The 14,141-nt window shown below is 42.6% G+C and overlaps 2 protein-coding genes across 5 annotated transcripts in view; one reads left to right on the forward strand and one right to left on the reverse strand.

The window, feature by feature from the left end:
- LOC307045374 (stromal membrane-associated protein 1-like) overlaps nt 1-7,571 on the forward strand; it is a 204,905-nt gene extending 197,334 nt beyond the window's left edge. For 3 of the 4 annotated variants that reach the window (XM_079690999.1, XM_079691001.1, XM_079691002.1), the window contains 2 exons: nt 548-729; nt 4,340-7,571. In XM_079690999.1, coding sequence (XP_079547125.1) covers nt 548-729; nt 4,340-4,459 — 302 coding nt within the window. In that variant the 3' untranslated portion in view covers nt 4,460-7,571. The remainder of the gene's footprint in view (nt 1-547; nt 730-4,339) is intronic. The other variant, XM_079691000.1, reaches the window with a different exon arrangement.
- A 271-nt stretch (nt 7,572-7,842) lies between these two features.
- Nucleotides 7,843-14,141, reverse strand: part of b3gat2 (beta-1,3-glucuronyltransferase 2 (glucuronosyltransferase S)) — a gene marked incomplete at its 3' end in the record, with an annotated part of 44,596 nt that continues 38,297 nt past the window's right edge. The window contains exon 3 of the mRNA XM_079689940.1: nt 7,843-7,858. Coding sequence (XP_079546066.1) covers nt 7,843-7,858 — 16 coding nt within the window. The remainder of the gene's footprint in view (nt 7,859-14,141) is intronic.

The following is a 14,141-nucleotide window of genomic DNA, read 5'->3' on the forward strand; positions in this document are numbered from 1 at the left end:
AAAGTCCCTCAACAGTCTAAGCCTGAAGCATAACTAGGGGCTGGTTCAAAAAGTAAAGTATAAAGCCTATTCTTAATTGTGGAGACGGTGTCTGCATTGTTAGCAAAGGAGTCCTGTTGTTTTCCATTCTTTTAAAGCCAATACAGTTCATTTCAGGGTGGAGGTTTCCATCCCAACAACACATATAGACTTCAGAAAAATCAGTTTCTAGAAAGGGTTAATTTGTGTTAGGATTTTGTCAATGGAAGTCATTTTTGTACCCTTTTCAACTGGAGTGTTTCCCAGTAATCTAATTTCACAAGGCCGCGGAAATGAACGCAGTGTCGGAAAATCACCTGCCAGGTTCACTATTTCTGAGGTTAAAGCAAAAACAGATCTTCAAAGGAAAGCCTGAAAGCTGAACTGCAACCTTCACCCGTTATGATCATTCAATATTAACTGTTAGTAACTATTTCTGTCTTAAATGACTAAATGTCTTACATTTCTCTTTTTACCTGCTCACTACTATGAAAGTTAACCTGAAGAACTGTGTGTGTTTTTGCCGCAGCAGGGATGTTCGTGGGCCAGCCTCAGATGCAGTTCTCTCTGCAGGGTTTCACTCCAGGGATGGGTGGGGGGGCCATGATGTCCGGCATGTCGGTGCCTAATGGCGGCTACATGAGCATGCAGCAGCAGGGGGGGGTGTTAGCCAACCAGGGGCCGCAGCAAGGACAGTGGGGCATGAACCAGGTAAGCCTCACAGCGCCATTGAAATCATTCACACCCTTAGTGCTTTTCCTATATTATTGCATTAAAACCTGTCATTTGAGTTTATTTTTGGAGAGATTGTGTTATTGGATGTACACATGTTTAAAGATACAACGTTTTTTTTTATATGTAAAACTATTTGATCATGCGTTGGTATTTAGTGAAATCCAAACATGATTTGAGCATTGGCTTTTTTTCTGGCCACTCTTCCATATGCACACACTACTTATTTTTATTTTATTTTTTTCAAGCCAGCTTTGTCTTTTTCTTAATTCATTAATTTTGACTATTTTGTGTGGGTCCATCACATAAAATCAACATAACACTTAATTTAAATTGGAGTTTATAATTCAATACAATTGTACATTTTTTAGCATCATGATTAAACCATTTCCACATTTGGCTGATTATAATTCGACTCCAGTTCCTGGGTGCATTCATCTTACAAAGCCAATTTATATGTTAACTGTAATATGTGTCACCTAAATAAGAATGTCCTTTCCTTTCTGTCAGAGAGTTCCATAATCTTGGTGCTATAGTTCTCTAAAGGTGCGTGGTTAATTCACATATAAATAGCCAGTGGTAAGTCGGACCGATAGACACTGTGGTGCAATACTTGGTCCTTTAGTTAAAATCGCATCTGCTCCGGTCAGCTCAGATAGGATGCATTTTGAAAAAAACAGAGCCCAAGGGTTGGCGGTATATATTGCCTTATATTATTAATACTTAAACGTTTATTTTCTTGCTGTTTATAGAAAATGTATTCTTAGTTATTGTTATTGAAGTAGTTTCTATGCTTTTATTTTGAAGACAGATGGAGGTGTGAACAGAGCACTAGTAGGCACATGGTTTTTTACCAGGGTGCTTCGAGCCAGAAGAAAGGAAGCCATAGGAAACCTGATGATTATCCTTTGTTAATATTGGATCATATAATAAATGCACAAACAGAGACTCTTGTCTGGACTTGGATCATTGCCCTGCGTAAGATCCACTAACTAGTGCCTCAGCGGCAGTGTTATTGTAAGTTAATTATCTGTTTATTTTCTATATGATTTTGTCCGCTACACCAAGCCTGTTGGTTCGGAGGTTGTGGCTCAGTGGTTAGTGCGCTGATCTTTGGATCACAGGGGTACTGGTTCAAATCCCTCTGCAGTCAACATTCCGGTGTATCCTTGAACAAGACACTTCACCCCAAATTGTTCCTGTGGGGATTGCCCACAGTGTTGAATGTATGTAAGTTGCTTTGGATAAAAGCGTCTAACAAGTGACATGTAATGTGATGTAATGCTCCATTTGTCTGATTCAGTTATTCCTTATATGATCCTCATGTGTTCTGTTTGCATGGAAGCTATCTTAAAGTAACAAGCTGTCAATGGTGCATATCGTTAAGTTGTTGCTGTATCTCCGAACAGATGGCAGTAGAAGAAGACACTAGGTACAACGTTTTCTTTTGGTCTGTTCTGGGACTCGAACCACTGACCATGACCGCCGAGAGATTCCCCCAGTAATGTGAACGGTTGGCTCCAAGGGTGATCAGTGTCCTTTGTTATAGTGAGGCTTTTGATCGCTCTGAGGTCCATTTCTAATAGACCAGTGAGAGGAAACTAGCTGTGTTCTAGTGACAGCAGGTCGATCTGTTACGTCCTTTTTTCACCTTCGTAAACAGCCTTGAATGCCCCATTTATTCAAGGTGATGTAAAGAGAACCAAAGCTGCTGCATGAACTTTATTTGGACCTGATGCATGTTTGCCTCATTCAGAGAACGTGTTAACGGCAGATGGAAAATGGGTTCAGAGCTTTTAATTTACTCCAATTAATGAAGTTCAGTAATATTTACAGCTTACAAATTCAAGTCAATTTAATTCATGCAGACCAAAATCACAAATGTCTCAAAGGGCTTAGAGTGAGGCTGAACTACCAATTAGGGATTTAATTAAACAAGACGTTGATTATAAAACCCAAGTGCCACCACCACAATGTTTCAATACATTAGCTAAGTTAAAGCTAACAGGAAATGTAAGTAGTCTGGGTGGAGACAGTTTGTTGACTTAGGAATTACTCCTTGAATTATATATGGCATAATCCATTGTTGTCAGGTGAATACAAGTATGTTTGTTATTGTTGAACCCTCAGGGCTCCCGTAGATATGATCTGTCCATGTTCAATTTATTTAATATGCCCAAAGTGTTAACATAAAGACTACCAGCTGTATTTATAATGGACCAACACTCCCGTTAACACCTATGTCCAAGTTGCTCACACACACTCACACAACACACACACACACACACACACACACACACACACACACACACACACACACACACACACACACACACACACATCACGTATGCACCCAGTCCTTATACAGTGTTTGTGTTAGCAGTCCAAACTCTTGTGGTGACATTTAGGGAGGCTAATAAGAGATCATAAATATCTACCCACACACACATTTGTTGAGCAAGTGCTTGGTTGCTTGTAGGGATGGGTACCGAGCCCTGGTATTAAACGGGCCCCGGGGCTGAATTATTAAAGACCGTGGTACCTTTCAGCTCTGACGTTATCGGTCTTTTTATTGGTACTGGAGACATGTAAAAAATATATGTCATATGTATTATTGCTACACAAACATTATATTGCAGTTTTAGTGTCGCCAACTCCGTTTCTAGTACGCAAAAAGACTGCAAAAATGCTTCTATGATTATTTTTAGTATTTTCGATCTCTCTCCCCCGCCTGCTTGCGAGGGGGCGGGGCAGTTTACACACATGCAGCTGCTACATGCAGCACCACACACACACACACACGGAGGAGAAGGCGGAGAAGGCGGAGAGAACGCGCTCCGAGGTGTGATTAAACTTTACCCGCCTAAAGTGCAATACGAGTTTAGCATGTAAGGGCGGTAACAAGAGCAATTTGTCTAAACATTTAGCAAAAGTGCACCACATTCAGACGGAGGAATGCACCGGGTTCGACTGTCTTTCTAGTAGCTCTGTAGCCCCATCCACGAGTAACGTTTCCACGTCAGGTATGTATGCTAGCAGCAACACACAGAGTTAACTACATTATACAAACATGGGTTAATGATTAGAGGTAACTGAGTTATTTATTTTGTTAGTTTTGTTCACAATTTGTTTAGTTAGTTTACCTTATTTTTCTCTCCAAAAGAACCGATAAAGTACCTTTAAAAGACCGGACCGATACCCATCCCTAGTTGCTTGTATGTCCAGGTTCGACTGATAAACACACACACAAACCTACACACAAACTCTCTCAGCTGTGAGGTGACCAGATAAGCAAGTAGCGCTGCACCAAAGCACATTCATAATAGATCAGGCAGAATGGAAGGAGGAGGACGAGCAGTGGAGCAGAGGAGGCAGAAAGGGGCGAAGAGATGGAGGTGAACAGAGAAGTGGGGACGGTTGGGGGGGTGGAGAGGGCATTGAGCTGGGGGAGCCGGAAGGCTTTAAGAGCAGAGGTGAAGGTAAAAGCTGAGGCATGGAGTTGGGGGAGTGTGCCTCTGGGAGGAGCTCTCTATTTGAACTCTGATGAATCATAACACTGACTTCCTGTTCTCTTTCTCTTCCCACTCAGATGACCCAGCAGATGTCAGGCATGGCAGTGAGTGGACAGTCAGGCCCCCCCGCGGCTGGCTGGCCCGCCGCCCCACCGACGGCTTCTGGCCAGACCCTCAGCACTCAGCTGTGGAAGTGACGAGGGGGGGCTCCGGAGTGGGGAAACAGAGGGCTGTCTAATGGCAACAAAATAAGCTCCTGACCCACCGTCTCCTGACAGCTCAGAATAAAAAACGCACAGTGGGGGTACCTCCATACCCCCCCCAAAACCTTTTAAACATCCATATTTCCTTTAAAAATAGAAGAAACTGAATGAAGGGGATAAAAGAAAAGACAAGAAAGGTGTAGCTGCAGAGCTCCAGGCTGGAGAAGGAAATGATGTCTGAAATTGTGAACACCAGAGATGACCATCAGGATATGATAGCTTGCATTTACTGCTCCAAATAGAACCTCCACCAATCACACCGAGGCCAACAATTCAACCTTAACATTTCAGTGAAGCTAGATTATTAAAGTTATGAGTTTGCTTACATAAGCTAGCTATGCTAATGTCATTCATTGTATTGTTATCTGAAATCATTAAGATTTAGAATTGTTTTCCTGTTGTTTTGCGTTAATGTTAGTTTTGTTATAATATTAGCATATCTAGCTAATGTTAGCAAAAGCATAAGCTTAATATTACTGCCTTTAGGTCACGATATTTCATTTTATAAATGTCAGTTATATATAACTAATGAGATTGTATTGTTTGCTTAAATTGTTACATTAAGCTTTTCAATGTGTTTCCTGTTTTGCCAACGTTTGTCAGTTGTTGACAATATTAGCCTAGCTAGCTAATTTAGGCAAACTTATAGGGTTAGTAAGTAATTTGCTGCCTATTGTTACGTTATTTAATTTGACAGGTTGTAGTTACATCTAAATATAAAAAATGTTTTGTTTGCTTAAACTATTATATTAAGCTTTTTGCATTTGGTTCCTGTTGTTTTTGCTAATGTTAAGTTTACTGGCAATATTAGTATAGTTAGCTGACGTTGGCAAATCAATAAGGTAAATGAGTTACTACTCAATGTTAGGTTACTTCATTTTATAAGTAACACTCATTCAAATGTTACGGTTGTGTTGTTTACCTAGAATACTTTAAATACAGTGCTATGTAATAATTTCTATTGATAAACGTGAATTTAACAAAAGTGCTTTTTGTCATCTCATGGCCATTTCTACTGATCACAATTCCATTGTTGAGGTCTACTAGAATAGATTTATATTGTGCAATTTTCCAAACTCACATTGGTTTCTCATAAAGCGTCTCTGTAAAGTATGTGTATTCACTCTCTGTCCTCTAGCACCCACATCCCCAAACGTGGCGCACCTACAGTTTAAGCGTTTTGAATTTCCTTTGTTGTTGTTGTCTGAGGAAAGAGACAAATACAGCAGAATTAAAAAGAAAGCTACTGGATCAATATGTGTCTATTATAGTAATATTATATCATTACCAAAATTGTTAGTTAGTGAATAGTCTGTTAATACCTACAGTAGATATGGCTATCTTGTGGTTGGTCTAAGCCATCATGTCCTCGCCCTTCTCTCTGCGTTATATATTGTAACCCTCCCCCTCCCATCTCTGTAGGGCGAGTGTTGTAGCAGATAGTTGTCTGAACAGTACTGTATTTATGTGATTATGATGTGAACCTCCCACTATTTCAGAGCCATAGGTGAGGGGTCGATGCTCCCACTCTCAATGCCTTCTCAATGACTTCTCTCCATAAGATCTGGGGAGGAGTTTCTCCAGTTTACTTAGAGCATCCTGTGGAGTTGCTAAATGGGATTTGACTGGTCTAAAGTTGCTTATACATCAGATGTGATTTGCATAAATGAATGATCATAAATGTTAAAACATTTAACAGTCAAAAATGAAGTCTCATTACATCTACTGATCGGCTCTACAGTAAAGAGTCTGTTACCAGCTGCTCACACACTGCATAAACAAGTCCTTATCATACTGTGTGTGTGTGTGTGTGTGTGTGTGTGTGTGTGTGTGTGTGTGTGTGTGTGTGTGTGTGTGTGTGTGTGTGTGTGTGTGTGTGTGTGTGTGTGTGTGTGTGTGTGTGTGTGTGTGTGTGTGTGTGTGTGTGTGTGTGTGTGTGTGTGTGTGTGTGTGTGTGTGTGTGTGTGTGTGTGTGTGTGTGTGTGTGTGTGTGTGTGTGTGTGGTTGCATTGGGCACTCAAAACTGTTTTCACTGTCATGACTTCTAGGGAGTTAGAGCAGTGGTTCTTAACTTTGAGAGGTCTGAAGCTACACAACAGAAGGGTTGCAAGATAGAATAGGAAAAAATAAATGTATATCTTGTTGGAGTCCTACCTATTGGGACTTATTGAACTCCTCCCAACTCATAAGCATATGCAAACTGTGATACAAGTAGGTGATACAGCCAAAAGAAAAAAAAATCTTCCACCCTGCTAACTGTAACTGATTTGAGAAAGTGAACACAAACTGGCTATCATTTTATTAACAATATGGATTATCCCATTCAGACAAGACCACCATTCCAGATATTCCAATACAAATAAATGATTCCATATTTGGGGATTTTCCTTTTTGCTGACAGTTTGATTAGAAGATTTAAACTGATCTCATATCTGTCTAACCAACTTGTGTCCATCATAAGGACATTCCCATACAACAAAAAAGCATTTTCATGGTTAATTGATTAAAGGAAACACATTTTCTCCTGGGTTATGTTTTGTTTTTCGACGTTTATAAAATGGGGGAATTTTTTGGGACGGGTCAAATAAATACAGGACGTATGGAACTCCCTTCATGTCTGACACTATTACTGTATGTTCAGCCATCTTTACTGTGGTGTTTTGTTGTGTGCAGTACAAGAGAAGCAAAGTTTAGTCTGATAAGAAAATAAACCTGGAAGACCAATCAGATCAGCCCGTCATCGTGGTGAGGAGGAACAGGATTGGACGGTCCTTGCAGAAGGGGACCTGTATGAAAACTCTGGATGGGTCGCATCACTGTCCAGTCCTTGTTTATTTGGTGATAAATATATTAGTTATTGTCCTCCGGGTATTATTTCCAATGTGTTTAAAACAAAAAAAATCCAGGAATTATTGTTCACTTTGTGAACTTTGTGACTCTTTCAATTGTAAAAGTTTTATCTTCATGGAGATGTTTTGTTTGCTCCTTCTTTTCTGTTTCAAGATTAACAACAGAGTATCTTTGAAATAAATGCTGTTGAATCCTGGATTTAATTCTGTCTCGTGTTTTTATCATCCACCCACATGTTGCCCTCTAAACTTGATTTAATGCTTTCCTCAAAACACACTGAAGGTCTATAGAACTAGCAGCCTGTCTCCATTGTGCTTTTATTTGCTGTCTATTCAGTTAATCCCCTTTTATTCCTCCACTGGCAAGTGCGTCGTATTGTGAGACAAGATTTATTTGTTGCCGCTTCACAAACTCTACATTATTGATGGCAGCTTGTCAGGAGAGTCATCTCTTTTTGTTACTTCACGTCAGCCGCGTCCAAACCTGATCACAGAGATACAGATTGAGAGGACAGCAAAGGTGCTTTCATTTCATTATATGTAGTCATCTCAGGGCAGAGGCGCGGGAAGGTATTTTGAGTGGGGGTGCTGAGGTGCTGGACACTATTACGGGCACTATAGAGCACGCACAAAAAAACTCCCCACACGCAAACACACAGTAAACCCGCGACTGTTACAATGAAAGCTCGATAATCAGCTCACGGCATATAGGCAGGGGTAAAGTGCTATTTTTTACGAGTGGGGAGCGGACCTCACCTCCTCTAGGGGGGTCCGGGGGGATGCTCCCCCGGGAAGATTTTTTTTAAATATTGAAGTTAAAAGCATCAATCTGGTGCACTTTGAGAGCAACATTAAGAGATCTATGGATACATCTCTCAACACCCAGATGAAACACAACTATAAGCAGATGTTCTTTTTCTTTATGGATATTTTACAAATCACTCCCCTTTCAAACTGTATTCTTGTTTTACTTCCATATAGTATTTCATAACTGTTTTTCCTTTATTCTCTTATGTTTTTTATAACTATAATGATCATATTAAGGTGTGCCGCGGAAATAATCTTTTGAATAATTTTTGACCAAACCGTTTGAGACCCACTGAGATAACTTAGACTAAAGTTAACTATTTAAACACTCAGAGAGTCCTTTAGCTCACCTGAGCCTCTCAGTCTGAGAGGAGAGCTCTCCTCCAGCTTGTTGTGGAACAAACAGCTCCGTATGTCCGTTAGTGCAGCTAGCTAACCAGATGCTAACAACACGGTCCCTGCTGCTGGCACCGGTCCCTCTCTCTCTCCCCCTCTCTCACACACACTAAATGCGCTATTTCCGCACACACACAGAGCCGCGAGCTTGAATGACACAAGCACACTTTTATTTCCACGCAACTCTCTGATTGGTGTGGTGTCTTGCCTCTGTTGCATTCACTGAACACGGGAAATTACAGTCCTGCCGTCCTTTCTAGTGTCTTGATGAGGTTCACGTAAAGCAAGGTTAATGTATTATATTATTGAGGTAGAATTGTCCGGGGCTACAGAAAAAACATTCGGGGCAGGCCAAAATATTATTTTACCAACAATGTGGAATTTATTGGCTACATATTACACAGATTATGCACAGCGGGAGCAGCAATAACCGTCAAATAATAATTCAGACAGGGGAGCTCCGCACCCCCTGCCTGCCGCTAGGGGGTGCTGCAGCGCCCTCAGCACCCCCCTTCCCGCGCCCATGTCTCAGGGTGATGATAAGGAGAATGAGATAGCATTTATGAAGCTAATCATCCTACCATTTGAGACACTAAAGGTATACATTTAAACAAAGATTGTTTCAGAATAAACAGACCTTTTGGCATGTATTTAAATGGTTCTGATGCAGAAATAAATCCATTCCAACATTTGAATTAGCTCATTAGCCTACAGAGCTGGGTTGTGGTTAGCCTAGCTTAGCATAAACATAAACACGAGTCAAGGAAAAAACTGCTAAATGGCTTTTTCTGTAGTTCCAAAAAGGCTATCCGCCCTTATTAACTAATTTAATCTAGTTTGTTTAAATGGAAACACGTTGTAGGGCTGCAATTTGTGATTTTACAGATATTTATGGGTGAACAACACCCAGGTTATCAGTCAGTAATTCTTAAAACACTTTCATGTCATCAAGCCCCCACACTTTAACATAAGGTATGTTTACAAAAAAATATGTAATTTGTGTGCTACATCCATTTGCCGGTGCTTATCAAATCAGGTGCGTCCTGGACTAACAGCCCGACACCAGCCAGTGTCAGAGATGTTTAACTTACTGTTGTTGGTGAGCCATCATCCCAATTTTGCAATCCGCTACAGTATGTGGTTGGTGAAGATGGCAATCTTCTGCCTCCCACTTACCTGAGCAGGTGGTCTTAAATGTGAGAAGTCGGCAGCGAAAAACCTTCAAATTTCACAGTATCGTATGGCAAAAATATTTTTTTTAAAGTCTAAGAACAAAAAAACAAAAACATTGTATAGTATTTTGTCAAATATCCTTTCAAATTAAATACTAGTATGAATAAAAAAGTTAATGTCGACATTTTCAGAAAAAAGGACATAGTATATTATTTCAAAAATATGTGAAAAATAAATGTCTAAATATTGTATTTAAAAAAGATATCATAGTATGTTGAAAATATCATTTTAAAAGCCATAGGATAGTATGACAATATACAATAAATTATAAACAATAATTTGTTAGGAATATTAGGTACAAATTGAGGGATTGTCTAGTATTTGGGAACATTTGCAAACATTTCACAGAATAGTTTTAGATAAAATGTGCAAAGTACAAAATAGGCAAAGTAGAGATAAAAGAAAAATAATCATAATACAGTATGGCATATATTATAAAATAATTCTCAGTACAGTAGGTTCAAATTATAATGAAAAAAGTCAGTGAATGGTTCATTGAAAAATATGAAAAAGTCATAGTATTTTATATGGCAAAACGTTTACATAAAAGGTCATAAAAAAGATAAATTTTAACATAAATGCAATGGAAGTTTCAGCATTTGGTTCGAAAAAAAAAAAAAGTTAAGGTGTAGTTTGTCAAAATAGGTCATAGTATACAATATCAAAGAAGTCTATAGTATATCATGTGGAAAATATCAGGAAAAAACTCATAGTATTGTATGTCGGAAAATATGAAAAAAGTCTTGGTACGTAATATGTTGTATGTTGAAAATAAGGAAGCAAACATAGTATGGTATTCTGAAAATATGAAAAAAGTCTATAGTATATCATTTTGAAAATATCATGAAAAAACGTGCTGTATAGTATAATGAAATATATGACAAAGTCATAATATACTAGGTTAAAATATAATGAAAAAATGTATAGTGTTGTGTGTCCAAAATTACATGTAATGAAAGTATAATGTAAAATCATCGTATAGTATGTTGGATACTACATTATATTGTATGTCGGAAAACATGAAAGGTGTGTGGCACAGTGGACTAGTGTGTTGGTGTTCGGATCAGGGGAGCACAGGTTCAAACCCCACTGCAGTCAGCATGTTGTTGTGTCCCTGGGCAAGACACTTCAACCCATATTGATCCTGTGGGGACTGTCCACAGTATTGAGTATGTAAGTCGCTTTGGATAAAAGCGTCAAACATGTAATGTAATGAAAAATATCATAGCCTAGTATTGCAAAAATATCCAGTAAAAATGCATTGTTAAGTAGGTTAAAACAAATTGGGAAAAAAAGATATAGTATGTTGAAAAAATATGTGTCCCCGGTAGGGATGGGTATCGTTCGGACTTTATCGATACCGATACTGCTTATCGATACCGGTATTTTTCAATAATTTGGTGCTCAAAATTATAGACATGATTACAAAATCCATCCATCCATCCATCTTCTCCCGCTTATCCGTGGTCGGGTCGCGGAGGTAGCAGTTCCAGCAGAGAGCCCCAAACTTTCTTTTCCCTGGCCACATCAACCAGCTCTGACTGGGGGATCCCAAGGCGCTCCCAGGCCAGAGAAGAGATATAATCCCTCCATCTGGTTCTAGGTCTACCCCTTGGTCTCTTCCCAGCTGGACGTGCCTGGAACACCTCCCTAGGGAGGCGCCCAGGTGGCATCCTAACTAGGTGCCCGAACCACCTCAACTGGCTCCTTTCGACGCGAAGGAGGAGCGGTTCAACTCCGAGTCCCTCCCGGATGACCGAACTTCTCACCTTATCCCTAAGGGAGACACCAGCCACCCTGCGGAGAAAACCCATCTCGGCCGCTTGTACCCGCGATCTCGTTCTTTCGGTCATGACCCATCCTTCATGACCATAGGTGAGGGTAGGAACGAAAATGGCCCGGTAGACAGAGAGCTTTGCCTTTTGGCTCAGCTCCCTTTTCGTCACAACGGTGCGGTAAAGAGACTGCAGTACCGCTCCCGCTGCTCCGATTCTCCGACCCATCTCACGCTCCATTGTTCCCTCACTCGAGAACAAGACCCCGAGATACTTGAACTCCTTCACTTGGGGTAAGGACTCATTCCCTACTTGGAGTGGACAGTCCATCGGTTTCCTGCTGAGAACCATGGCCTCAGATTTGGAGGTGCTGATCCTCATCCCAGCCGCTTCACACTCGGTTGCGAACCGATCCAGTGAGTGCTGAAGGTCGCAGACCGATGAAGCCATCAGAACCACATCATCTGCAAAAAGCAGTGGTGCAATCCTTAGTCCACCGAACTGCAGACCCCCTCCCCCACGACTACGCCTCGAAATCCGATCCATGTATATTACAAACAGGATTGGTGACAAAGCGCAGCCCTGGCGGAGGCCAACCCTCACCTGAAATGGGTCCGACTTACTGCCGAGGACCCGGACACAGCTCTCGCTTTGGGAGTACAGAGATTGGATGGCCCTGAGTAGAGACCCCCTCACCCCATACTCCCGCAGCACCTCCCACAGTGACTCCCTTGGAACCCGGTCATATGCCTTCTCCAAGTCTACAAAACACATGTAGACTGGATAAGCATACTCCCAGGCACCCTCCAGGATCCTTGCGAGAGTAAAAAGCTGATCCGTCGTTCCACGACCAGGACGGAATCCGCATTGTTCCTCCTCAATCTGAGGTTCGACAATCGGCCTGACCCTCCTTTCGAGTACCTTAGAGTAAACTTTCCCGGGGAGGCTGAGTAGTGTGATGCCTCGGTAATTGGCACACACCCTCTGATCCCCCTTTTTGAAAAGGGGAACCACCACTCCGGTCTGCCACTCCTTCGGTACTGTTTCCGACTTCCACGGAACGTTGATGAGACGTGTCAACCATGACAGTCCCTCAACACCCAGAGCCTTCAGCATTTCTGGGCGGATCTCATCCACCCCCGGGGCTTTGCCACTGTGAAGTTGTTTGACGACCTCAGTGACCTCCCCCCGGGAGATTGGTGTCGATCCCCCTTCATACTCCAGCTCTGCCTCTAACATAGAGGGCGGAGTTGTCGGGTTCAGGAGTTCCTCAAAGTGCTCCTTCCAACGCCCTAACACTCCATCAGTTGAGGTCAACAACGTCCCATCCTTACTGTACACAGCTTGGATGGTTCCCTGCTTCCCCCTCCTGAGGTGTCGGACAGTTTTCCAGAACAACTTTGGTGCCGCCCGAAAGTCTTTTTCCATGTCTTCTCCGAACTTCTCCCACACCCGCTGCTTTGCCTCGGCCACGGCTGAGGCTGCTGCCCTTCGGGCCTGTCGGTACCTTGCAACTGCCTCGGGAGTCCCCCGGGATAACAAATCCCTGAAGGCCTCCTTCTTCAGTCGGACGGCTTCCCTGACCACCGGTGTCCACCAGGAGGTTCGAGGGTTACCGCCCCTTGAGGCACCTAGGACCTTGAGACCACAGCTCCCCGCCGCGGCTTCGGCAATAGAGGCTTTGAACACCGACCACTCTGGTTCAATGTCCCCAACCTCCACAGGAATGCCCGAAAAGCTCCGCCGGAGGTGTGAGTTGAAGGCCTCCTGAACTTGGGCCTCCTCCAGACGTTCCCAGTTCACCCGAACTACACGTTTGGGCTTACCAGGTCTATCCAAAGGCTTCCCCCGCCACTCGACCCAACTCACCACCAGATGGTGATCAGTTGACAACTCCGCCCCTCTCTTTACCCGAGTGTCCAAAACATACGGCCTCAGGTCCGATGATACGATAACCAAATCGATCATGGACCTTCTGCCTAGGGTGCTCTGGTACCACGTACACTTATGAGCATCCTTATGTTCGAACATGGTGTTTGTTATGGCCAATCCATGACTAGCACAGAAGTCCAGCAACAAACCACCACTCCGGTTCAGATCAGGGGGGCCGTTCCTCCCAATCACTCCCCTCCAAGTGTCTCCATCATTGCCCACATGTGCGTTGAAGTCTCCCAGCAAGATTAAAGAGTCCCCTTCAGGAGCCCCATACAGGACTCTTTCCAGGGTCTCCAAGAAGGCCGTATACTCTGAACTGCTGTTGGGTGCATAAGCACACACAACAGTCAGAGTTTTCCCCCCCATAACCCGCAGGCGTAGGGAGGCAACCCTCTCGTCCACTGGGGTAGACTCCAACAACGAAGCACCCAACCGGGGACTTGTGAGTATCCCCACACCCGCCCGGCGCCTCACACCTTGAGCAACTCCGGAGAAGAATAGAGTCCAACCCCTATCCAGAAGTAAGGTTCCAGAGCCGACGCTGTGCGTAGAGGTGAGCCCAACCAGATCCAACTGGTAACGCTCCACCTCCCGCACAAGCTCCGACTCCTTCCCCCCCAG

Source organism: Notothenia rossii, assembly GCF_949606895.1.
Source record: "Notothenia rossii genome assembly, chromosome: 6".
Classification (NCBI taxonomy): Eukaryota; Metazoa; Chordata; class Actinopteri; order Perciformes; family Nototheniidae; genus Notothenia; species Notothenia rossii.